Source organism: Simochromis diagramma, unplaced genomic scaffold (assembly GCF_900408965.1).
Source record: "Simochromis diagramma unplaced genomic scaffold, fSimDia1.1 OVJJ01000362.1, whole genome shotgun sequence".
Lineage (NCBI taxonomy): Eukaryota > Metazoa > Chordata > Actinopteri > Cichliformes > Cichlidae > Simochromis > Simochromis diagramma.
This window is the reverse complement of record NW_024386815.1, coordinates 435,208-462,463: the sequence shown is the minus strand read 5'-3', so window position 1 is coordinate 462,463 and position 27,256 is coordinate 435,208. Positions and strand designations below refer to the sequence as shown.

The 27,256-nt window shown below is 40.1% G+C and overlaps 3 protein-coding genes across 3 annotated transcripts in view; 1 reads left to right on the top strand and 2 right to left on the bottom strand.

The window, feature by feature from the left end:
• Nucleotides 1-14,806, bottom strand: part of LOC120730719 (stress-induced-phosphoprotein 1-like) — a 33,050-nt gene extending 18,244 nt beyond the window's left edge. Inside the window, exon 1 of the mRNA XM_040027181.1 lies at nucleotides 14,596-14,806. Within this exon, the coding sequence (XP_039883115.1) occupies nucleotides 14,596-14,641 (46 nt within the window). The 5' untranslated portion in view covers nucleotides 14,642-14,806. The remainder of the gene's footprint in view (nucleotides 1-14,595) is intronic.
• On the bottom strand, nucleotides 2,037-4,399 carry LOC120730717 (E3 SUMO-protein ligase ZBED1-like). The gene is made up of 2 exons (XM_040027180.1): nucleotides 3,102-4,399; nucleotides 2,037-2,938 (listed from the first exon to the last, which is right to left on the bottom strand). Exons 1-2 carry the CDS (start codon nucleotides 4,166-4,168, stop codon nucleotides 2,263-2,265), a joined length of 1,743 nt encoding a protein of 580 aa, XP_039883114.1. The 5' UTR covers nucleotides 4,169-4,399; the 3' UTR covers nucleotides 2,037-2,262.
• A 995-nt stretch (nucleotides 14,807-15,801) lies between the features above and the next one.
• Nucleotides 15,802-26,942, top strand: atpv0e2 (ATPase H+ transporting V0 subunit e2). The gene is made up of 4 exons (XM_040027177.1): nucleotides 15,802-16,010; nucleotides 16,556-16,603; nucleotides 22,389-22,487; nucleotides 24,621-26,942. Exons 1-3 carry the CDS (start codon nucleotides 15,907-15,909, stop codon nucleotides 22,480-22,482), a joined length of 246 nt encoding a protein of 81 aa, XP_039883111.1. The 5' UTR covers nucleotides 15,802-15,906; the 3' UTR covers nucleotides 22,483-22,487; nucleotides 24,621-26,942.
• The last annotated feature ends 314 nt before the right edge of the window (nucleotides 26,943-27,256 follow it).

The following is a 27,256-nucleotide window of genomic DNA, read 5'->3' as shown; positions in this document are numbered from 1 at the left end:
CCCTCCATCAAAAATCGCGCTGCCTCCGCAGTATCAGACAAATGACGCAACAATAAGACGTAATATGAATAATGCCGAGTGCTGCAGAACAAAGCACAATATGCAAGTCCCCATTTTTATTTCTGTCAATATGATGAGAAAACAAGTTCTCCTGGAGGATTTGCTAGTTACACTACTATGTAAGCTAGGTAGTTACATGTTACAACATGCGCATCCTAATCATTTACTAGCTTTTTTTTGCACCGACTGTGATTAAGAGGCTTCATGAAGTCATTCATTTAACTGGCACATTTAACTCCACCCACTTGCCATATTTGATTTTAAAAAAATAAATAAATAAAAATAAAACGCACAACAAATGTATCAGCAGTGCTCAGTCAGCTGGAAGATTTGAACTTATCACCCAGTCCTACCTCAGGCAACACATATAGGACAACTAACAGTTTAATACCAGATAATCCACTGTTGCCTGTAAGAAACATTAAAATAAGTTCATTCAACTTCATGACAAAAGAAACATGGGATTGAAATACAGCCAGGGCTATGACAATGTGGACTATTAGACTTTTTTTGTATGCATAATCAACATAGACTCAAAGGTTCAAAAGTAAAAGGACAATTCAATAAGAGGAGGTTTCATGGCTAGGTGAGGTCTATTCTTTTATCATTTTATATCAAATTAAATTGACTTACTAAAAGATTTAGATTTTCTTTTCAAGGGTTCCAGAGATATAAAAATTTTTTTTTTGAAATGGCCAAAGCACTGTGGATATATGGATGATGGCATAATTATTTCCATGGTTTAAAAAAGGTCCTTCAAAATATCTAGTCAAGTCAACACTCTCACACTCTTGATGAAGGAGGCATATTGTTGTCAGGGTCTACAATCAATAGATTCCTTTATGAATCCAAACAGAGTGGGTTACACTCAAAACCATAAAGACCAGATTAGACTTTGGCAGAAAACACCTGGAAGAGCCTGCAGAGTTCTGGAAGAAAAACTTCTTTGGACAGATGAAACAAACATGAACTTGAACCAGAATGATGAGAAGAGAAAAGTATGGCAAGAAATAGAATCACGATCACAATCTGAAGCGCATCACATTATCTGTCAAACATGGGCAAAATATTCTGGCCTGGGCATGAAATGGCTGCAAGTGGAACGACGCTAATGTTTATTGATGATGTGGCTGCCAGCAGAAGTGGCAGTGCCTTTGTTTTCATACGCATATGGCGGAAAAAGCATGGCGGCGACGGAGAATGAGATAAGGCGAAAGCGGATCATTGAATGAAACGGATGAACCAGAATTGGTTTGTAAAAATGCTGCAACTTCAGTGGTGTGGAACTGGTTTAAGCTTTTGTCCGTCAGATACACAACTAAGCACTATTTTTGGTAGAGCATGCTAGCGGGCCGTCGTTATTACCGTTTTTTTGGAAAATACGGCACACTTAAAATCAATCCTTTGATTTTTCTGAAAGTCGACAGTGCCCCTTATAATCCCGTGTGCCTTATGTTTGAATTCTGGTTGTGTTTACTGACCTCAAAACGATTTTATGTACACGGTGACAGCACTCGAAAATCTGTCAAATGTTTTAGTACGACTGCTAAGCTATGAAGCCGCACCGCTTGATGGATTGTCGGAGCATTACTGCTATTGTAGGCAGGAGCCTCGCGGAGTGATGCGTACTGTGCTTCAACATAGTATTACCGTATTGTGTGTGTATAACCTCTTTTTACGTTTTGTGGATATTATACATGCTTATGCTGAGGATATGTCGGCCAATTTCCACTGGAAATGCCTTTTGGTTAAACTGTCAGCAAGGATTTGCACTGTTACATTTTTATTAGTGCTGTCAATAGATTAAAAAAAATTAACTAACTAATCTCACAATTTTCTGTTATTAATTGCGATTAATCGCAATTACTTTATTAATAGCCTGGCTCCAATTACATTTTTTTATTCTTTATATTTTAAGATTGTAACAGACATTTATGCAACACAATGAAGTAAATGCAGAATAAACACAAAGAATGTATGCTGAAATTCAAAGAGAATTTTAATAGTTTTCATCAATCTTTAACACAGTGAAAACTTACAAAAAACCTTTAAGGCCATCAACAGTGACCGAACCCAGGCCTACAGGTTAAAGTGAATATCATAACAATAAAGGGTGCACAAAACTCAGTATTTAAAACACAAAAAGACACGGCTGAAAACCCAGAATGTTGAACATTTTTCACTTCAAAGGACCAATCTGGCTTAGTCCTTCTTTGCACTCAGCCAGTTACTGAGGCAGACTATTCTGTTTACATTGTCTGATGACAAAGAAGCACGCTTCTTTTGAATGATGTGACCTGAGAGTGAGAATAATCTCTCACAAGGCACTGTGGTTGCAGGGGTTGACAGGTACTTGCGTGCAATAGGTGCCAGCCTGGCATGTGCTCCTTCTCTCTTTAACCACCACTGTAGTGGACACTCTCCTATGTCAATTTTGGGCTCTGCTTTGTACAGATTCAGACAGCAGTCTATAGCATCTTCCTCTTCCTCTGTATCTGAATCAGGAGAACCCAGCAAGCAGATGGACATCTTGCTCTTCTTTGGTGAGGGTTCCTCTGTTGTCTGAGCAGATGGTTGGTGTGCATCCGTCTCTGACATCAGAAGGTCATGTACTGATGCCCACACCTCTCTTCTTTCATCTTTGGAAAGGCATTTAAGGTCTTTAAACCTGGGATCAAGGGCAGTAGCGATCTTCAGCCATGTGAGATTGCTGCTGTCCCTCCGCTGAGCTAGGTCTGTGATAAAAATCTTCTTAAACCTCAAAACGTAGACTGGGTCATCATCTGAGGGCTCCATAATCCTGAACAAATGACACAAGGCTGGCAACACCATGGAACAGGAGACATACCGCTCTCCCCCCAGCAGTTCGGTAACATATCTGCAATAGAAAGATCAAGTCTGTATTTTTCTATTAATCACACAGAGACAAACATAAATACCACATATGAAAATACACAGAGAGGTGGAGGTGGAGAACATACTTGAAAACAAAGCTAGAATGCAAAGATAGACACACAATCATGAGAAACAAAATGATTTACCTGCAAGGTTCCAGTAGTTCCTCCAGCTTTTGCAGTCTGTCAAGCTCCTGGTCAGTCAACATGGTCACCTTGCTGTTTTGTTGAGTCAGGATGGTGGTCAGCCCAGATTTGTTTCTCTGGATCCGCTTGATCATCTCTAGGGTGGAGTTCCATCTTGTTGGAACGTCCTGAACAAGCGGTTCTGTTTGATGTCCATGTGTAGCTTGCTGTGCCTTTAATTCCTGAGCGTTTGCTGGACTATGCTTAAAATGTCCAACAATCTTGCGACATTTGGCCAGAGCCCTTTCAAATGCGCTGTCATTAAGAGAAACTGTGACCGTTCTTTGCAGAATGTGGGCCATGCAGGGCATGTGTTCAAATGGAAGTAGTCTGGCGGCTGCAACCATGTTACGAGCACTGTCAGTGCCAAGCGTGGTTACCTTGTCCTTGATTTTCCATTCGTTTGCAACATTCAGAAAATGGTCAGCACACGCCTCAGCATAGTGTCTCTCTTCAGTTTTACTCACTGTTAGTGCAAACGATTGCATAGTCCAGTCGTTATCAATAAAATGCGCCATGACCCCCAAGTAATTATCGTTGTTCACCGAAGTCCAGTGGTCTCCGGTGAGAGCGACATTCCTTACTTGCACAAGCTTGCTGGACTGCTGAGCCCTCTGGTCCCCATACAAAGTGTGCAGTCTCGACACAATGGTTCCTCTCGAGGGCAGATTGTAACACTCATCTCCTGATGCAGCGCGAATGACTTCTCTCAGTCCATCATCTTCTACTATGCTAACTGGTCGGCAGTTTTTAGCTATCCAAACAACCAAGGAATTGGTTAATTTTTCTCTCACATTTTTTGTTATTCGTCCACAAGCACCATACTCCTGAAGCGTAGACTGGCGAGGTCCCGTAGAGGTGGATTCAGTTGGGTGTTTTGCTCTCAGGTGATACGCCAGTGATGAACTGCTTCTGTGGTACTTGAATTCAGCTTTGCAAATTGTGCATCTTACTCTCGTTTTGTCCAACAAGCCATCAGGCAACTTCGTAAAGAGAAACTTTCCACCCAAAAGTCCGCCCTCGTCCATGCTTGCGTGTGTTAGCTAGTGTTAGCTAGATAGTAGCATGGTGTCACTTCTTCTTCTTCTTCTAATCATTTCTGTCAGGCCAAACGCCAGCATAGCACACTGTTGCCCCCTCCTCCAGAGGTGCTCATGAATTTAAAGGTCTTAGATTACAGGAAATTAATAAAAAAAAAAATCAGCGTTAAATTTTTTTTAATCCGTTAAACATTTCGCGTTGATCTTAACAATTAACATGATAATTTTGACAGCACTAATTTTTATATAACTTTAATGCACATAAAAAAGCTGCTTGTTTAAGTGAAAATACATTGATGACTTTTTTTTTCTTTTTGCACCAATAAAGTTGTGGAGTTGTAAAGTGTCGATTATATTGTCAGTTATATCGTTATCGCAAATGTAATGTGTTTCAAATGTATAAATGTATGTAACACCACCTGGGTCTGGGTGCAGTTCCCCCCTACAGGGGCAAGGGTACCTAGACCCGGTTCGTAGAGTACGCTTGGGGAGTGTGATCGTGTGTACAGCGTCTCTTTATGTCTGTCTCCACGTTGGTTGAGTGTGGAGTAAGTGCATATGAGAGCATGAGGGTGGGAATGGATGTTTGTGTCTGTGTGTGCCTGTATGTCTGTGTCTATATGTCAGGTTGGGTATCAGACGCCACCTCTCTGGGGACATCTCAGGCCCTCCAAGGTTTGGAGGCCTATCTCCACCCACCACCACTTCCCCTGCCAGTGGCGGACTCCCTCAGGTGTCGGTGCGTTGGTGGTTCTTTGTGTCTGGGGGTGGGCGTCCGGGTACACACCGGCTCACTCCTTGGCGGCCGCTTATCGGGGCCTGGAGCCTGGGGCTCGCTCGGGCCACTTCGGAGGTGGGGTGCCCCCGGCCTCTCGGCCTGGGGCTCGGTCACTCAGGCACAGCTGGCTGCCGGCGGAGCTCACGGGCGCGTCACTGCAACTCCCCCTGGCTTCTGCTCCGCGGCTGCTGAGTGAGCCCTCATCTGGGACTCTCCTCAGCTCTTACTGGGACAGTGGCGCGGCTGCCCCTCTGTTGGTCTTCCTTGGTCTCTTGTGTTCTGGGGGCCTCTGGATGTCTGGAGTTTTGATCTCCTCCATACCTGCTTCATACCCTGGAAGACGGGGCTGTGGCTCCCCACACTCCCTAGCAGCGTTACATGGAGAAACCTTTGGAATGCAAGCATGCTGATCCACACAGGTATGCACACAGGTGTACACACGGGTATTCACAGACGCGGACTACAGCTTTCTTGGCTGCTGCCTCAAAGCACATTGTGCGCTGTCTATCTTGCGTGCTGCACAATATCTTGCGTGCTGCACAATATCGTTTATTATTTAGTATCTACTGATATCTACTGCTAGCTAGTTTATTGTGATGGTGCTGTTTTTTTTTTTATTATGTTGCTCTTTGTTGTTTGCTTTCTCTTCTGTTTTTTTTTCTCCATACAGGTGACCCAGGTGTTTTGTTTTTTTTTGTTTGTTTGTTTGTTTGTTTTTTCTTTCTTCCCCCCCTTCTCACCGTCTCTTCTCCCCTTTGGTTTTCTCTCTCTCCCTCTCTTTCTTTCATTCTCTCTCCCTGTCCTATCCCCCAGTCATGTCTGTCCCGTTTGTAGCAACTGAAAATAAAATAAATTCATAATTGTAATAAAGGTCAATCAAATGGACCAATATGGCAAGGCCATGATGATCCACTTGGTAAAATAAATCCGCTTGGCATCTTTCTTGGCCTTAAGACAACAATTCTGATGGCCAAAGATCCAAACGGGACACAAAAAAAAAAAAAAAAAAAAAAATGTATAAATGTATAATGATAAACATTTTTGGTCATATTGCCCTGCTCTAATTCCAAACCAAATAATAATGACCCAAAGCATGCTCAGAGCAAAGAAATTGAATAGTCCTCAAGGGACAAGTCAATCACCTGATCTCATCCTGAAAGAGCAGGATTTTAAGTTACTGAAGACAAAGGTGAAGCCAAAGAGACTCACAAACTACTGAACGTGGCTGCAGTACCTTGGAGAGAATCTTAATGGATTAAACACCGAATATGGTGATTTCTAAGGTTATTTTGCCATGATGCTTTGTCTCAAGTTTGTTTTTAAATTTGCTCGAGAAAACACATTCATTTATTGAACGAGATTATACAGGTGTGTGATACATTCGGATTCTTTGTCACAATCTGCACCAGATATTTGGAAATGTATCTAGAATTGTCTTTAAATTAATCTGGGAGCATGGGAAAAGACCACTGGAAGCACCAGGTCAGAAGATGCAAATTCAATTAACGCAACAGGAAACAAATATCCTAAAAATCCACCATTTTCTCCTGCTTATCCTTATCAGGGTTGCAGGGGGGCTGGCGCCCATCCCAGCTTACTATCAGGCGAGAGGCAGGGTACCCCTTGGACAGGTCACACATAGAGACAGACAACCATCCGCACTCACATTCCCACCTATGGGCATTTTAGAGCCATTTATATTTACGTCTCTGCTTTGCTTTAATGGACAGTACACCTAAGCCATCAACATAATTCAGAATACAAATCAGACATGTTAGTTTGCATTTAAATTAAATGTTAATATTATTGCTGCATGTGATGAAATTTCTTAAGGCTAACTACAAGATTCCACTGTGATGAACAAGCATGTCAATCAATCAATCAATCAATCAATCAAGGCTTTATTCGCCACATGCAGATTGCCCTGCAGTGAAATGGGGACCCCCCCCCCCCCCGACCTTAGACACACAACACAGACATCACATGGGGATACAGGTCGGAGATCGGTAGCGTTACGAAAGAAACACTGAAATGTACACTACAATGGGAAAGTCCAAGAGGAAAAAAAGAGACCTCTACTCATGCTGGGCTCCTATGGGAGGACAGGATGTCAGGATGATTCAGCGAGTTATGACTGCTCTCTATTCAGCCTAGATTTGTAATATTTACTCAGCAGATTAAGCACCATGGGAGCTTTCAGATCAGGTATGAAAGGCAACATTAAGTTATGTGCTACATCCATGAGCTTGTGTGCAATCTCCAAAATGTTAACAAGAGTGTGTACTGCTTTAGTAAGTCCTCCAGAACTGAAACAGGGCAGCAGGTTGAGTCTACACTGCAGTTGTTATTTGCAGTAAAGAACGACAAGAATATGATTGGTGTAAAGATTCTTCTGCAGTTTAATAACAAGTGAAAAACGTAAACTTTTTACTGCAATTCAAAGAAATCTATGTAAATCCACTAATTCCTTCGAGTGATGTCATATAATAATTGTTTTAATGATGTTTAAATTAGGACGTTGTGTTACATTCACATGAAAACAGAAAAATGTTATCTTTGTTCTTTCAAAGATAAATATATTCTCAAATCGGTTATTATTCAAATGGTGGCCCCAAAGTGACGTTACACAACAACACAGTCATGCACCACTAACAATCTGAGGTTATCTTTCAAACATACATGCTGTTCTCCCAAACCTATTTACTATTTTATGCTGACTGCAACAGAAACCTCAATATCTTCTCTAACTGTTTCATGGTTAAAAAAAAAGTTTCCAGGAAAGTGAAGCAATTCCATCCCCTGGACTGCTGGAAGAGTTTAAGGGTGATAAATAAACCCTGACCTTGCTCTAAAGACAAGCAGTACAGCAGAACAGAGAGGCTTCTGACTCAGACATACAGATAAACGAAACAGAGAAAGTAGTCTTTGCCCACATTCCACTGAAGTGGTAAGCTACCAAGGTCCTCGCATTTAATCCAATTATATTTTTGTTCGTTTTTTCCCATAAATGACAGTGTTCAAATTCATCTGCAGGTCTTCCAAGGCTGTTTACCAGTAAAGTATGCTAACAAAGCATAAGAACAGAGCTCAATGTTTATTAATAATCAACTGCAAACTATTTTGGTGGAAAATAAAAAATATTAGACACATTTCAAGAGAGAGAGGCATAACTAACCTAATTGCACCGGTGAAATAAGGTCATTTGCTCGGATTATGTTTTTACTCACAGACATGGTATGACATAAATATGATTCCAATGACACTTTAAATCTACGGAGGAACCCCACAATAGCAAAGATGGTGGTAAAAGTCTAAAGAGTTGTCCACACAGCGAGTGATTCTCTTCTTGTTTTTTGCTTGGTAGTTACTGGACACTAGTAGACCAATCCAGCCTCCAGTTGCCTAAGCAACCTTCTAATGCATTAAACCCAGAGCCATTGAATAGGAGAGTCGTGCCATCACCACGTGTGACGCTGAACTATTGCGAGCCTCCATCATCCTCGCAATAGTTCAGAATGTTAGTAACATATGCTAGCCGCGCCATAGCATTTTACCAGTATAAAAGTTTGAGATGTATTTTAAAAGGCAAGAACTTAAAAAAACAACTAAAAAGCTACTCAAGGGCTCTGGTTTGAGCCTATTCCCTCATATCTCAAACAGTAGCATTCTTTGCTCTCATTGTTAGTTTCAATCTCTCACCTCAAAGTTGGGAGAAGTTTAATTCCGGTTAACCCGCCCGCTTCACAATGCCCACAGTTATGTCACTTGCTGTGACTCAAAGTCACTGAATGTCACTGACTTTCTATGGCTTCTGATTGCCAACCTGCTGTGTGGACACTCCCTAGCTTCCAGAGGAATTTTTTTTTTTTACTTTATTCTTTTATTGTTTTAGGAAGAAAATCAGAAATCATCTTATGCAATTTCTAACAGATAGTGATTTTATATCCCAGCAACCACTAAAATTAAACTTTACTTAGATTATGTTTGTGAATACCTGCCTACCTTCATCAATACATCATCTTGAATTTTGACACAAATTCTTTCATGCTTGGAAGCTCTGATACACATAGGTCCATAACCTTTGGACAATGGCACTTCTTTTTTTTTATTTTATTTTTGCCTCTATAAACTACCAAAGCTAATTTTACAGAAGCAGTAGTAAGACTGTAGACTTCCAGCTTCCAGTTACAGCCACTTTTATGAGCAGTCCTTCAATTTCAGAGGCTCAAAAGAAAGTCAACAATTAACTGATTGTTTCATAGCCAAGTGAGGCCTGTGTGATAAAATATGTGGCGTTGATTCCTCACACCATTTACAGAGCAGAGGAACCTGCTTCCATTTTCCAAATTTGAACCGTAATCAACTTAAAAAGAAAATAATTTTACATGTTTACATTTAGGTAACAAGTTTCTTATCCAGCCTCTGTATTATAGCTGTGACATTAAATTCAAAACGGGTAGTTCCCCCTATTTTAGCAGCTAAATCTTTTGGCTAATTAGTGCCGAGGCTAATCACACACAGACGCACCCAGTTTTGTAAACAAATACAAGACTGAAAGACGCATGCAGGACATGCTATCGCTCTGACTCATGTGTGTCTTTATGTGTTGCTTCATTGCAGTAAGTAGATCACTATAATTCCTGATAGGACAAGCCTTTCTTTATCCGTCGTGTTCGAATTGTACTTTCATGCTGACTGAGGTCTGTAGCGTCTGAGATGTAGCGCTAGGATTTCTCTGAGGATTGCATGGTCTGATCTTGGGGTGAATTTGCTGGGACGTCCACTCCAGTCACAACCAGTCACTGTCTGTGACTAGGGTTTTTATGTGTTACTTAATTCCAGTAAGTAGTTCATTATGATTACTGATAGGGCGGTAATCATAATGAACCCGTCACTGTCTGTGACTGGTTGTTTTTCAATTCCATTCCTGTCCTATTTAAAAATGTGTTTGTAAAATGATTATCATGATTGAAACCACAAGGTCAAATGTGCTTGACAAGGAATAAAGCTGCCCTTTATAATACAAAAGCTGCTGTAACTTTAACTTCTTCTGTTCTCCGTGTATTTTGGAACTGGGGGAGGTTGTGCTTGAAAGCTTTACTCTGATTTAATGCCAAAATCTGTGACTCTTAACTTGAAGTGTAACATCTTTTAGTTCCTGAAAATTTACCAAGCGATTAAAAGAAAACCCATTAAGACCTTTAAGAGAATTAAGAGAATGAGCTGCTCAGTCACCTCAATAACATTTCTTTTTTTTTAATGTTTAAATGCTTGTTTATTATGCAGCCTTTTAGTAAAAGCAGCTCTTTAACTGGAACTGGAAAGTGAAACGCAATTCATACTTGGAACTGTTTTTCATAAGAGTAGTAAGAAGATGCTGATTTCAAATTGTGTTTAAAGTACCGAGACGTACAAGTCTTCTTTAAGATGTGAAATAACATAAGCACTGAAAAGTCAGGGGAATGACGTTCCCAAGCAACACAGTCCAAGGACACGAGGAATGATGAACATGGTAGTACTGATACGAAATACGAAATAAACCTAATTTATGTCTAGAGGTTATAGATGGCAGGAAGAGGACCGTGTTAATGGTGTAGGCGTTTGTTTAACCAGAAAATTAAATATCTTCAGCTGCCAAAGTCATGATACAGACAGCAAAGGTCAGAACTTGAAAGAAGACACAGTGTGATGAAGGATGTTGGGTCTAGTAATGCTTCAGATTCCTGTCGACTTTTTATTACTTTGTTGAAGGAACATGATGAATTTAAAGTGTATCATCAGTTTTAAATGTACATGAGCTGAGTGCATATTATCCCATATGGAAAAGATCTAAATCTTATAAAGTTTGTATCTGTCTTGTGTGAAACTTGTATGAAAAGCATACAAGAATTAAAACAGATATAAGATCCCTTGAAAAATTATATAATGAAACTTGTATGTTTTGGATACTTACTAAAACAATATATGAAAGTAATGAGAAAGTGGCCACTTTCATGAGTAAATCATATAAGCCTTATATGATTCACTATATGACGTAGGCCACATCTTATGCAAAGTTTTTTCTATTTCTTTTCTATATGGGATATTACACACGGATATTTAATCATGGATCTGGCAGGTTACCTGTAGATGATCCCACTCAAACTGATCACCATGACTACTGATGTTCTAAGAAGTGGGTCTGTCGAGTCTTTCTATCATTATCATTCGATACTGGTGTATCCACCGTAAAGGGCGTCCATGTGGGTGCTCGTCACACGTGGTGTGTCGCTAACATATACGCCACGCCATCGTATATCAACAGGATCCCAGGATACGCTCAGTGAAACTAAAAACAAGCTGAGCTCAATACCTGTCTATTTTGCTTTGTCACGGGTTATTTTGCCCATCATCACTTGAAGTCAATGAAAGTCATTAATGTTCCACAGGGTGTGGTTTCCACATCACAGCAGTCTGCATCCTATGTGGACGATTAGGAAGGGCTGCACGATTACAGCCAACACAGTTCAACATTGAGATCATAATCATTTGTAACAACTTTTCATTGACTGCAGTGACAACATGTTTTTATTTCAATATAAACACAACAGTGCTTTTACATCTGTACTTTATATAGAAACACTATATTTCCAAAATTATTCACCCACACATTATATTCCAAGTGCAAAACTAACCCGGAGACTATCCACCACATAGTAGCAAGAACTAAGATGGAGGCTGAAGCAGCATACACTCAGAAGCACATCCAAGCGACTGTCAAACTCCTGATTTATGGTAAGGTTGGGGTCATCACTGGCGAAGTCTTCTCCTCATGGGATTAAAAGAGAAATTTTGTTTTAAAAAAACAAAGGGCATCCATATGGATAGACACTTTCAGCGATTGCCCAACACTGAATAGCACGGAAACTGAGCAAAATTAGAAAACTGTGGCACTAAGTGGGCAGGCTCACAGCTAAATTTAGCAGGTAAACTATGCAAACAGAGCCTGGAATGTCAACTAGCAACCAACTACATTGACATAGCTAAAGGCCATGTCATACGTAAGGAATTTCCGTTTGGATTTAGTTTCAGGTTTCATTTTCATTCATAATCACTACTTTCAGGTGGATAAAAAAGGTTACACTGTTTGAAAACACCGTATTGTTCTCAGTATGTACTTCCTTAAACACCAACAAGTAGATGTAGATGTTAGTACCTGTCAAAACAGCCTTATTGTGTTGCTCTCTAATGATTAGTCAGAGTATTTTCTGTCTCAACATGTACCTTTGGTGGTTAGGGAAAAATTTAACTGAAAAAATTGAAAAATAAAAGTACAAAGGAAGGAGGTATTTCTTGTAGTGCTCTTTGGTACATTGCAGTGGAATGAGTGGTTTGCTGAACCTGCTTCTGCGTGAGATGAGGCATGTGTGACGGAGATTCAAGCTCCAAACCAATACATAACCTCACTGACTTATAAATCACTTTCTTTAGTCTTTTAGTATTTGATGCCCCTGTGCACCCCGCCATAGAGCACAGCACTGAACCCCAGGCACATAAAAGTCCTGTTTATTGTCATTTTGTGATTTTGTTCTCCTGATGTTCACAAACAAGTTTTCCTGTTATTTCTAGTAATCTGATTTTTAAAAATGTATATGGTGCTGAAGTAATTGAATCCCTAATTTTAAAAATTGTTTAAAAGTCTTCTCATTAAAAGTCCTTTCATGGTGATTTTCCCACTGAGGAAAGGCCAAAACTTCTTTGCGGAGGGCACCAAATTTGTTTGTATGCAAACAAAATTAAAGTACATTTTACTGCTTTCAGTAAAATTCAACTTTTATTTTCTGTCTCCTGCTGCTGGCTTGAATGCCCCATATTTGGAGTGTAGACACTTTTATTAAGTCTTCATTACATGGATGACGTTATTACCGGTCATGGCTGACCATAAACTTAAAGGTTACAGTGGTGGTCAGACCAGTTCCTGTACATTTTTGTGGGGCTGGCGTGCAGCTCATTTGTCAGTCAAATATTTTTGGTTGGGCTTATAATGCTTTTCCAGCTGAGTCTAAACATAGTAAACGCCCAAACAGGGCACCTAAGATCTAATTCATTTGCAAACAGAAATGGAAATCATCATAACAGAAGACCAAAAGTACAATTTTGAAACCATAAAGGTCTTAAATATGAACTGTGTGGCACCCATCAGTATAAATGCAGACTTTATAAATGACTTTTAAAATAATGTTCAGCTTTAAAAACAGCAAGCTGCTGTAGTGAACTATTTACCTTGTAGTGTTCACTCTTTAACTTTAGTTAAACAGTTGATTAAAAGTGAGAATAGCCTTTGGAACTAAAGGGTCTTCGGTCAATGTCATTTGTATGCTTTGTTACACACTACATAGCAGATCTATATGAGTGGGACAGACTACAAAAAACTCAAAATATTATTACTCAGTAGTAATAATAACTTGGAAGCTCATATATGTGCTTTGTTCACAACAGACACTGTTCACTAACCTAATTTCCATGTATCATAAATTAGTGATGCACCAACCCTGTTGGTCATTTGATACCTCAACTCAGGATATCTGCCAATAAAACCATGTTCCAGAGCAATCTTTCTTTATCCTTTATTTATAGTGTTTTTAAAAAAGGCAAAATGCCACAAAACCCATCTCCAAAACCTCACAGCACTTTAGTAATCTGAATGATTCCTATAAAAGCCATGGATTACTGTTGGCTGCTACTGGCCTATTAGTCACACATAGCTAACAATAATCAACTGGCAATAACAATGATGTGTGTGCGTGTGTGTGTGTCGGTGTGGGTGTGAATGTGTAAAAATATTACTAGTATTATAAATCAGTAATGTCATACCTGATACTCAATGGGACATTAATAGGATTGTGTAAATACATATAGTGCCTGAATGCAGCATGAAGCTGAACTCCGATTAAAGTAAAATGAAACAGGTGGCAGCTCTGGCAATAACCTTCTTCAAATACAATAAAGGTGTAGATGGGCAGTTACTATTACTGTGGTTGGTTTGTGATTGTCTCCAAGGTATGTGTATCATACATAAACACTGATAACAATTCCAAAGAGCCCTCATTTCTCCCCCTATATGTTACTTTGGTGAGCTCTGGGCTCTCACTCAAGTCAGAACTCACTGTAAAATCAGGTCAGTTACACAAACACGAAGGACAATTAAAATTACAGGCAGGAGTGACTAAAACGTCCACTCTCCACCTGAACTCCAACTTCTATTAACCTAAAAACACAGTTTGGTCTTATAACACTCAAAAAGGCCACACTTCATTCATATGTAAATGTAACAATGTAGCAACTATAGAAACTCGGAAAATGCCACCAACATCATTATATGTTGGCAGGTGACGGATAACAGTACAGCTACTGAATCTCTGAATAGTCTGTTTGACTCTTTATGTTTTATACATCTTTCTGGCATATTTTTCTAACACATATACAGACTATTTCCGAAAGTTATTGATTGTGAGTACTACTGAAGCCTGGACAATAGGGGCTCTGAGATACAGTATTCAATAAAAACAGAAAGTCCACAGAGCAACCAACCAGTGTCACCACTTTATTTCACCGAAGAGCCGAAAGTTGGTAACGGCTGGCTGGCAGTATTACTCACCGCCTCCTAAGCCTAGCAGCCGGCAGATATCTCTGGTGAACTTCATCAGCTTTTACCGTCCACACATTAGCGGGGATTAAATCCCAGCTGTCCCTCTGTACACAGTCACACACTTCCACCCTTCATTAAGCGCCGACAGCTCGCCGGTGCCAGTACCGGCTCATATGAAATATTCCCCGCTGATCCGCCTCCGATTGTACTGTCATCAAGCTAACTGGATTACAGCAAAACACTCTTCCGGTTATTGCTTTCAACAATAAAATAGGAAAAACGGCTTCCTTACCACACCCATCAAAATAAAACCGCGGGTCTTTTCATAATTTCCCTAAAGGCTTGACATCAAACTGCGAGATTTACACGCTGAAAAGAATAGAAAACAATATAATATTTAAAGATCAATAAATTGTACAACTACAATTATTTTCTTGTGGGTTTTATTTAATGTTTTGTCAATAATTTTGTTTTACTTGCATTTTAGATTCATTTATTTCATTCTGTTAACTGTTCCAGTTAAATCCTGTAGTAAAGCCATCAACAGGGAATATGAAAGGAGCATATACAAATGACATAGTGATTCACATCAAATGCCTCTCAACACATTTTCTACTGTATCATAAGCACCAAATTTTGCTTATAAGACAGCAAATTTAAATATGTACTCATTTGGTTTTCTTTCTTCTTTTTAAATGCAGTTTAAGCCGTTCGAAGCCCAGTAAAAACAATGTTTTTTTTCAAAACTTTATTTGAAATTATAAAGTGAACAGTCAGTCATTCCAGTTCAGTTTGTAAAAAAAAACAATGTATTTGAGGGTTTACTTGAGCAGATGTGAAATGTAACAGTGAGGTCAGAGGTCAAATGTGACATGATATTTGGATGTTTAGAATACCAGTACCATTTACTAAAAGGATGTATACAATATGAAGCTGTAGCAGAAAAACAAATATGGAAACTTAACTTATTAGAAATTTTAATATTTTGTTATGGTTTAATTAATTAATTAAATATATAGATTTCTGCTGAAAGCATGGTGTGTGATGTGGTGATGGTGAGGGGGTCTGCACTTGCCTCTAATCTGCTGGCATATACATCCGTCCAATCCCCCCGTTCTGTAATGCTGAAAGACAGCAGGCTGAACCAATAAAACGTCGCTTTAGCAGAGCTTTCAACCAATCATCGACAGCAGCGACTGATTTGGGCGGGTCCCTAACAGAAGCGACAGACTGGCTCAGCGGCCATTGAAGCATCTTTATCTTCAAAAGGACAAGCAGAGATTTTTTTTGCACATCTGCGGGGTCCTGCGGACTGAAGCCATGGTCTATCATTCTCTCGCCCTGCCGATGATCTGCTTCACCACGTTATGGGCGTTGGTGGGGGTCGTAGCTCCGTTTTTAGTGCCCAAAGGACCCAATCGGGGGTAGGTGGTGTAACTGCTTTTAATTGGATACAATTAACGACATCATTTTGCGTTCCCTTTCATTTGACAGTGTTATTATTATACTTTGTAACTATAATTGTATTTTCCTTGCTGTTAGTGTTTTCGCTGTGTCGGTCGGAAAGAATCTTTAGACATATGCGACGCGCGCGAGCGTGCTCCTGATCCTCTTCTGGTGATGGAGGCCCAGCGTCATCCACGAAACAGTCATTCAGCTATCCCTCCATCCAAACACACACACACACACACTACCAGTAATTTCAAAGGTCGAGTCGGCTCGTTTGGATAAAAGTCATTCTGATGGTTTTATTTGTGAAAAGCAGAGTACGGGGAAGATTGTAAGTCGTGGAGTCAGGGCCAGTCTCCTTGAAAAACTGTGTGATTACAATATTTCTATCGTTTGTGCATTAATGTCCAGTATTGCTCAGTATGTGACTCGGGATCTAATTTTAATAATGTTTGCTTATGAATGTTATAATAGTAAAAGTGGGCACGTGTGACTCTGACTCCTCTGCTCTCTCTGACAGTGTGATTGTCACCAGTCTGATCCTTACAGCGATCTGTTGCTACTTGTTGTAAGTACCTACTTGCTTACTCTTCTTTGGTATGTAGCTGTTGTCATTTTGCATGTTGGCCACTTTGTTAAGTACACCTGCTCAAGGGCTCATTAATGCAGGGATCTAATTATCCAATCACATTCGAGCGACTTAAAGAATTTAGGTATGTAGACTCCTTGCTGAAGCTCAAACTGATCATTAGAATAGATAAGAAAGGTGATTGAAATATGACTTTGAATGGGGAATGGCTGTTGGTGCCAAGCAATGGTGATCCAGTGAGCTGCAGTAACCTGGGCTAAAATGCCTTGTTGATGCCAGAGATGAGAGGAGGATGGCCAGACTGCTTTGAGCTGATAGGAAGGCAACAGTAACTCAAATAACCACTTGTTACAACTGAGGTGTGCAGAAGCATCTCTTAGCACGCAACACTTTGAAGCTTCAAGCCGATGGATTACAGCAGCAGAAGACCACACCGTTACCACTCCTGCTCTTTTATTTAGCACAAACTCACAAAACATTTTCAAAGGAAGACTGTAAAAACAATGTCTGGTCTAATGAGTCTTAGATTCTGTTGCAGCCTTTGGTTGGTCTGGTCAGAATTTGGCATAAGGAACATGAAAGCATGGATCCACCATGCCTTGTGTCCCCAGTTCAAGTTAGCTGTCGTGTAATGATTTGGGGAAATGGCTTCTGCTACACACTGGAGCTCAAATCGTCTCAAACTCTTGAACATGGCAGTGAGTTGACTGAACTCCAATGGCCTCCACAGTCACCAGATATTAATCCAATAGAGCACCTTTGAGATTTGGAGAGTGAAAGATAGAGATTGTTAGTGAGGTGTAACTAATAAAGGGTCTGATGTTCAACTGTTTGCATGAAGCTAAAATTTGGTTATCACATAATTTTCTTACATTGAACGAGAATAAGACCGAAATCATAGTCTTTGGTAGTCACACTCCGCTAGACCAGTTAGCTGATGCCCTAGGCCCTCTCGCTAGCCATCTCTCGCTCACTGTAAGGAACCTTGGAGTGTTCCTGGATGGCTCTTTTAAACTTGAGAAACAGGTGTCCACTGTGGTAAAAAACAGCTTTTACCAGTTGCGTCAGATTTCCAAAGCAAAGCCGTTCCTTCCTTTAAAGGACCTTGAAAAGCTTATCCACACATTTATCACATCCAGATTGGACTACTGTAACTTCCTCTACTCGGGCCTCCAACACTCCTCTCATTACCGGCTTCAGTTAATTCAAAATGCAGCTGCGCGTCTTTTAACAGGTATGAGAATCTATGAATGCATAACTCCAATTTTAGCCAAATTACATTGGCTCCCTGTTAAATATCGCATAGATTTTAAAATTCTTTTGTTCACTTTTAAAATTCTGAATAATTTAGCGCCCACCTATCTCTCTGAACTACTCCTCTTATACAATCCCAACAGAGCACTTAGATCATCCAATCACAGGCTCCTAGCACAACCTAGGTTTCGAATGAAGTCGAGAGGAGACCGGGCCTTTGCATCCGTGGCACCCAGACTCTGGAATAACCTCCCTGTTCATATTCGTACTGCCGAGTCTGTCCAGTCTTTTAAATCACATCTTAAAACGTATCTTTTTACTTCGGCCTTTGATTCTAACTAGTTGGCTGTTTTAGCTTATTGTGTTGTTACCTATTGTTTGTTGTCCTGTTTTATTGTTTGTTTTAATTGTCTCATGTTTTTACTGACTGTGAAGCACTATGGTCAACACTGTTGTTTTAATATGTGCTATATAAATACATTTTGATTTGATTTGTATTTGCCACAGGCTTACTAGCAAATTGAGAATTTTTAGAGGCACAGAGGGGACAGGGTCTTTTTACCTGGCTCTATCTCCAAGGGTAAATTTTTGCCAAATACATGACATAAGTTACCATTGGTTTCATAAGAATATGAAACCATGTTATTTATTTTTTTATTTTTTAAATTTTTTGTACTGTAAATAAAAATTTGTTTGTGGCTGTAGCATTTTAGTGACCAACATATGAAGTATGAAGATAAACATCAGTGTTTCCTCACACACAGACCAGTTCAGTGACCTGCCCAGGAATGTTGACTGCTGTGGAAATATATTTAGTGACTCACGTTAGGATTTTTTTTTTTTTTTTTTTACAATTTATCTGACAGAACAACACTAGCAGGCAGTCCACTTGCTCTTATTTTGAAAGTTCAGTCACTGCTTACCATTGAGGTCTGGCCCTTCCTGTGTGTTGTTTGTGTGCCTGTTGAACTCTTGCCAGGCTGATATTGAGCCAGTCCTCAGTGTGATTCAGCTGCTTGCCCACTGACGATCTCACTCCCACAGTCACCCACACTCCAACATCTGGGACTGCAGCTGCACACGTAACTCTTGCTCTACTCTTTAAAATCTGCTCTGTGCTGGAGAGTCACTGTAGTCAGAACCTGCAGCAGGTCATGTGGTGGAAACTCGTGCGTGCTGATACACATGAAGCGAGAAGATCTACAGCTACGTTTTAAAAAGCAACAGTGATGAATAGGTTGTTAATTAAGCAATAATGTTCGTCATAGTTTTCTTCTACAAAAACAAGATGATAATGCATGATGACAAAAACTCTGATGAAATGTATTGACACTTTTGTCAATAAACAAGGTGAAAATGGAGATGAGACCCAGATAGAACCAGTTAAGTTGTGTAGAAAGGCGAGCCAAGTTTGGAAGTGGTCGCCTTGTGCAGTAAGGATAGACGTGCTGTTTGATGTCAAGGAAAATAAGATGCTTTGTAAACCTTGTGGATCAACTCTCACCAATGAAAACACAACAGACTTTTACACTTTTACTCAACTGAATCAACTAAAATCCAACTTTTAACTCGTTATTTCTATCAGCTAACAGCTCCATGCTGCTTTCATGGGAGGTGAGGGAAATCAAGGAAAATGGATGCTCTCTGCCTTTCTTTCTCTCAAAAGCATTAATTATGCCCAATGGGACATCTGTTTTACATTTTACAAGGAGGATACTTCTGCATTGGGTTAACAACATCCCGTGTGTGCTGGAGGCCCTAGAAGTTACACACTGATAACAAACCCTTTAAAACATCTGCCACCTGACGAGCTGAGTCACAGCAACGCCATCAGCCAGCTGATTCCTGCTGACACGAGTTTTATTTTGTTTTTGTTTTTCCCAAGTGCAATAAGAGAGCGAGAGAGAGCACAAATTGGGGTTTGGTTGAGACAGAAATCCGAAAGATGAGAAAACTAACCAGGCTTGTTCTCGTCTGATAGCACAACGAAGGTCAAACTCAAAAAGAGATATGAACTCTAAAGTGTCCCAGTGTTGTAGATGCATATATATGTGTATGCACCTAGTGGGGCTGACTCAAATCTTTCATTTGGCCTCATGTGTCTGTAATTTGTCCATATCTACATTTAAAATACCAGCATACTAATAAGACTACTGAAACACAGGAATGAACCCAGACAGGTAACAAAGACTGAAAGATCTCAGTGGCAGGAAGTATCAGTAATGGCTCAGTTGTTATCCTTGATAAATCTCATAAAGGGTTTGCTGTTTAAGCTCATGTAGCCTACAGTTGGTGCACAGCTGCAAACTGCTTTGCAACCCGCAGCCTCCCCAACGAATCAGTGTGGAAAAATCAGCAGATTATGTTGATGGCAGCTCGTAATCAAAACATCTTCATCCACCTCAGCATGAAATAAAAAGAATTCATAGTTTGTGTTTGTCTGCAGTCTGTGTGTTTTAATATTTGTATTCATATTTCATCAATGTGTTTATTGTCTCTGATATCTGCTCTGTACTGCAGTTAAGTACTGCTTCTTCTATCACTGCCTCCAGCTTTGTGTGTAATCACATGGAATGGTCAAAAGAGGTCCCAGAGGAGAGCTGCGCAGCTAAAGTAAATTACAACAGATGAAAACGACCACAACAGTAGCAATATTCTTCTCAGCATAGTGGTCCCGACTGAAATGCTTTATAAAACAAACAGCAGTTTGGCATATACGCAAAGTGACATGGCAATCAGCATTCATTTTCAGGGAACACCAGTACCCTGCGCTCGTTTGGCTATGGCTCTGTGGGGGACCTGCAAATGTGTAGGAGGGCTCTGGTCCTCTGGTCTATCATCATAAATGTTCAGTTTGAAAGCAGTCGCCGTTTTAAGGGGGATTTAAAATTGGGGATGCAAGGAGAGGTGGGATGTGCATAAATAAGGTTATCATTCCACCACTAGAGGGAGCTGGGCACCCTCAGGATAAACCTCCACCAACAACAGCATTCATACTGTAAACATACACTGTTTGCACAGTTTTAGCCTGGAAATGATGTACCTGGATCAGCCGTACAGATCTGTTCAGCAAATCTCTCTGTGTGTTGTGAGTGTCTGCTGTTCTTTTCTCAAAAATAATAACAAGCTTATTTACGAAGAGCGTTTAAAGACATGCACAGATTGGCTTACAGGAAGAAAAATATAAGCAGAAAAGGTTTTAACCGGTTTATTAAAAGCGCAGTGAACAAACGAGGAGACCTTCTTTTCCATTTCATGTTTCTCTGCATTGATTAAACTCTTCCTTCGCTCAGGCTACAGACTGCTTTCTACAAGTGTCTACAGTTGGCTTCGGCTAATTTATAACCCAGTTTTCTGCCTCTGGCAGAACTTCAGCAGTAGATACTGGCTACAAATAGAACACTACAGCCAATCTGTTTTCTTTTTCTTATTTTTGGTATTTTTACTGAAGCCCTGAGATAATAACAGAAAGTGTTTGTGTAAGCTGACACTGATGCAAACTGTGTTGGAGGGTTTCTAACACATTGACATTTAGAGGAGCCAGATTGGAATTTCATCTTTCTTCTGTTTTTCATTATTACTATTATTATGTGGGGCAGTTCTACATCCTGCTTTTAACAGTCAGTCGTTGCCTCGATTCTTTGTCCACATCTTCTGAAGTGTCCTTATGCTTTCATAAAGATAAAAAGTAATTTTGTCGTCTCAGTCGAAACCACTCGGAGAGACTGATTCTTAGACCCTCACCACTCCTTTTTCTTCACCTTTACAAATAAGCGTCCTGCTTAAGTTGCTGTGCCTGAATCTTAATCTGCTATTAATCACTTTTTCTAAATTGACTCTATAATAAGTTCCCAGAAGAGCGTCTGACTTAAAGTCCAGTAAAGAGGGATGAAGGTCACACTCCTCTCTCTCATGTCAGTTTTGTATTTTAAAAAGATAGAAATTATGATGGTATTGAATTCCTTGTTTTTCTTGTTAGTAATGATTGGCATCAATAACTGATAACGTTTTATAACAGAATTAGGGCTGTGTGATATGACCAAAATCTCATATCCCAATATAAGAATTCTATCGTCTGATAAAGATACAAATCACAAAAATTTAACATTTTCTGTAAACGTTGCTAACGACAACGCATAAAAACAGGTGCTTGTCCGTCTGTAGAGTGGTTATATTAAATATAAGAGAAAGAGAGAACTTTTAATATAGCCACTACAGTGAGCATCAAAACGATGAAAAAATATTGCCGTAAACAGTTTATTTTGCGACACCACGAAACAAACGATAGACGTTTTTATATCGTCATCCGATATATATCGTCATATCGAACAGCCCTAAACAGAATCATTTTTTTTAAAGTTGCTTCAATTGGAATCAGATTTTTTTTTCCTGCTCATACGATCGAATGGTACCGTGACCTGGTTACAACCATGATAAATGCACCCATGTTCTTTCACCACACTGATGGTGCTTTGTCATTTATCTGCTCTCTCTCACTTTCTCTTTCTAGTTGGTTGATAGCCATTCTGGCCCAGACCAACCCTCTGTTTGGTCCTCAGCTCAAGAATGAAACTATATGGTACCTGCGCTACTTCTGGGAGTAAACGGGGTAAGTTTGGCTGAGCAGGACCTCAAAGGCGATGTTGAGGTTTAAATTTATCATCTTAAATGTTTATATGCTGATTATATCGCTTTATAAGAAAGGCCTAACTCTGAGTACACTCTGTGCCAAAAGTGCTGACATGCTTTTGCAGAGCGTGCTTTTGCAGCTAGAAAGTGAAACCAACTAGGCTGTTTGATCGAAACTTAAAGTGTGGTGTGACGTGGAGAACAAGTATAAAAATACTTAGGCTTCCGTTTGTGCTTCAGACCTGGGGTTGTGTGTTTTGTGTTCAGGTCTCCATATCCCAGATATGTAAAATAAAGATCATTTTTAAAGTAAAAGGACCACTTCTGAGCTGTGTCTTTTTGGCCGTAAAGAATACAAAAGAACCGGGATTTAATACTTGGTGCCACTGACCCGGATTCTTGTGCGGCTGAGGTGACTAATTTGGACCTTAAGGTACGATCTGATACGAGGTGGACAACAGACTGGTCTAAAAGAGTATAGGTAAGCGCAAGCCTGTTGAAAATTGTGCACATTGGATGAATTCTAAATTAGTTGTCCACCGAATTGATGATTGTTACCGTTAAATGGCTCAGTAGTGGAAATTAAACTTAATTATAAAATCTGTTAAGTAGATTTCAGGTGACATGTCCATGATATGATGACAGAATCTAAGCAAAGTGGGTAACTGGCTCACTGAATGTCAGTCCAACACAAGAAATTGGCATTAGCACCATTTTCCTGTCTCCACTATAAACAGCTACAAATAACTACTTAAAAAATACATTTATTTAGTTATAATGAGATTACCTGTACATAACACAGAGCATCTTATTAGAATATCTGACCATTTAACATAATAATAGTAATCTCTGCCAGACAGACGTTCAGTCTAAAGACTACTTAAGGTGGCTTTTTTAAGAGGCTGCCCCCACAGCCTAGTATAAGATATATAAGGATTATTTTGAGCATAATCATGCAAAGCTAGTCTAGATGACTCCATGCGTTATCCAAAGGCAGCACGGTGGTGCACAAACATGCATGCTGGGTGTAGTACAGTCCAGGAATAAAAGTGTGGAACTGGAACTGAGCTTAATAGGTCACTTTTATTTATGTAAAATCTCAAATTGTTTATATAACTGTTTCTTTTCCTCATAATTTTTTGGGGGGTGTCACCTGGTTGTATGTAATGTCCTGCTGTTACCAGAAGGTGGCAGTTGAGGACTGCTCGAATATGATAAGCGACTGTAATTATGCTTGAAATGCCCATCCCTGGTAAAAATTAAATACAGTCTGTACAGTCGCTGCAGAATCACAGATCTTTTTAAGTACACCCACACACTGAACATCACCCTTCAAAACAAAAGCTCACTGCTGATTTTTTTTTTGTCATAAAATGACCATTACTGAGTAAAAGCAGTGGCTGTTCATAAATGATTACTGTGGGAAAATGACTTTAAGTGTAATCAAATCAATGAATTGGATGAATTGCGGGGTAAGAAATACACAGGTTTTTATGTAGAGACCTTTTGCTACATATCACCATGTGCATGTGTCGTAGATGTGGACCTTTAAGAGTTTAAATAAATGGTTATTTCATAGCTGTGTGGAATCATTTTATGTTTCGAAGAAAAAAACCAAGCCGTTGCCATAGGCAAACAAATTATTGAGAAGAAACCTGAGAGCTGTTTTGTTTTTCTGTATTTCCTTTTCTGCCACTCAGTACCATCAGTTCCTGCGCCTTCATTTGTTCTTTGCAAATTAAAAAAAGAAAAGAGGGAAAAAAAGCTCAGTTTTTCAAATTTAGAGCACAGTGGGGGGAAGAAGAGGGGGAAAAAAGCTCACTACTAAACAGCCCCTGGGGACAGAGGTGGCATTCAGGCGTGAATATTTATCAACTCCATGGAAATGTGAGCCGGGTGAAATAGAAAATAAGGGCACTTTTATGAATTTTCAGAGGACATGTTTGCCACACGAGTCCCCTGATGCTTTTGGTCACGCAGCGCTGACAATATTTGAAAGAGGCTGTTCGGGGTGGGGGTATTGTTGGCTACAACAAACACGCTGGTTCGATTCACGCCTTAAGATGACATATTTGTGATTGTGCTGAAATGTTTGCTTTCCTTTCTGTTGCAGGGCTGTTCGATGTGATGCCTCTCATCTTTCCTGTCCTCTGGTTTGCTCGCCTTTAGTTTCGGCATGTCCTCAAACACCCGAGCAGCCTGCAGAATGGGTGGATTCATTTTGTTTTGCCACCTTGTTTTTTGTAACCTTGAGGAATCTTAAGAATAATAAGAGTTTTTAAATAAAAGCTGAATTCATCCTGTGACTCAAGAGCAAACCAAGATGAGGAAAGTGAAGCGTAACCACCCCCCCAACCCCCCCACTTGAAATGTGCAATCCTTTAGTTTAGTTTCCGTGTACATATTTTCTTTTTGCGTTGCTGCCATCGTCAGCGAGGAACATGGATTTCTGTGTGTATTTATTTTGGCTTGCTGACACTGATGTAAGCCCAGTGTAATCACCTCAGTGTCCGCGAGGTCCTGTTATATAAGTGTTGTTACCCGTGATGTAATGGGGTGTGAGTGTGAGCGCGTGTGCGAGCGTGTGAAGAGTTCATTAATGTGGGCGCTTGGACCGCGGCCACGAGAATCTCCTGAAAGCACGTAAAAAAAAAAATGAGAAAAAAAAATAAGCAGAGAGCGATTCCTTCCACTTTGGGGGCACTTCAGCGTGAAACTCCCTCCCACATTCCCTCGTGCTCCGCACCACGGAGGTCCTCGTTGCCATGGTGATCTCATCGCCCAATTCAGCCCCTCTTCACTTGACCCCTTTTGATGAAATCCTGCCCAATTCTCGCCTGCCTGTGTACAGATGTACTGTAGGTTGTACTGTAGGGACGTGTTTTTGGAGCGAAGCTGCAGATAGATTGGGTGTTAACATCTGCTATTTTTAAAATGTACCTTCAAACAACGCTTTCACTGCATTCCTCATTTTAACTTTAGCAAATGAACTCAGACTCTCGGGAGCTTTTAGAAAACAAAGCCATGAAAAAGTGCGTTATTAAAATAAGATGTGAAGAAACCTGCAGCATTGTAACCTCTGATAGGCTGAATATGATTTTTTTTCTAATTCAAAGGAGAACAATGCCCGTGCATGCATCACTAATTCTTGTTTGGGGAAATAATGACAAGTCCTCTGAATTTACTTTAATATAAGAAGCCTTATCATTGCAGTTATTGGTTATTTATCTTATTTCATCTGCAGTCCCTGCCCTTATAATCGCACACAGAAAAAAAAGCATGTACACAATAAAACACCCCCCAAAATTAGTTCATTGCACCTTACCAGCCACTGCCACAATTACACCTCCCCTCTCCAAACCTTGAGCGCCCGTCCTTCCCTCCTCCCTGGAACTCGCCCTCCCTGTCCTCTTCTCTGAAACCGCTTTGCTTCAGCCAAAAAGAATCCAAATCAAAATACAGCTACTTTTTAGAAAGACCAAATTGTGTTCTGTCTTTCCCCCCCTCCCCCCCCCCTCCCTCCCTTGCCTTTTTCTGTAGTTGTGGTGGTGGTGTGAGTCTAAAATCGGATGTGTAACAATGTGTGCATTACAGCAGTTTACACATGCAGAGCCCCGTGTCACTGGAGTGCAATTACACTTGATTACACTCTCAAAGTAGCCTTTGCTCACCAGTAAAGTTTGTTGTAGTTGGTATTTAGTTTCTCTGCAAGTAAACCAGAGTGTGTAAACAAACATCACATGGACTCCCAAGTTGCTCACTTATTCGACAAAGTTTTGGTGACTTTTAACTACACGTAAAAGACGGGCGTGCCCACGGCGGCGGCGCGCATTGGTTCGTGAACACCTGCTTTTGAAGCGGGTCATCGTCTTTGTTTTTTGAAACTGGACGTGATGAGCACGGGGCAGAACTGACTGAGAAACCGAGGAAAACTGCGGCCTCATATTTTTCTTGGTAGCTTTTTTTTCTTTACAAAGGACTGTATTTACAAAAAGTGAACACCATGTTGTATTAAATAATACTTCAAATTTTCAAACTGAGACTAGAAACTCCTCAAGAAGGTGTTCGTTAGGGTCACAAGTTAAGGGTCAAAGTAGTCTGTTAGTGTTGGTAAACCATAGACTGGAATGTATATAAAAGGTAGATGAAACCACCATAACGTCACCCACATGGATGTGAAGACCAGTGTACAAGCCTCAAACGGAGCATTTCAACTGTCAGCAGCATGTGTGACATCACACAGTGGTTTTTCAAGTCCCAATTTGATGCCTCCAGATGTCCTGATTGCAAAACAAACGGATGGCATAAAATTGTTAGCCAGTGATATTCTTTCCATTTTAAAACACGATTCGCCACATTACTGAATAAACACATTTTTTATTCGTGTGACCCGAGATGAGTGACTGAGCCCATACACTTCTTTTTAGATAATCAACAAAATAACACCTAGCCAATGAAAAGGTGTCCATGCTGTGCAGCTTACTCAGCCTTTTCATCTATTTTACTCTAAATTGGACTATAATTTGCAAGGTGAACATGCTGTATTTTTTTTAAAAGCTTGAAACTACTAATTGACACCATAAACTTACAAGATGAAAGAATGCAGGTTCAAGGCATTTCTACACTGGCTTTACTTTCAGACCTAAACCGCCTCCATCTTTTATATGCAGTCTTTTGTCAAAACAACCATGTCTTGTAACTTTGGCACTGTTTTGTCTTTGTGCCAGTTGACTGCATGTGAAGAAAAGC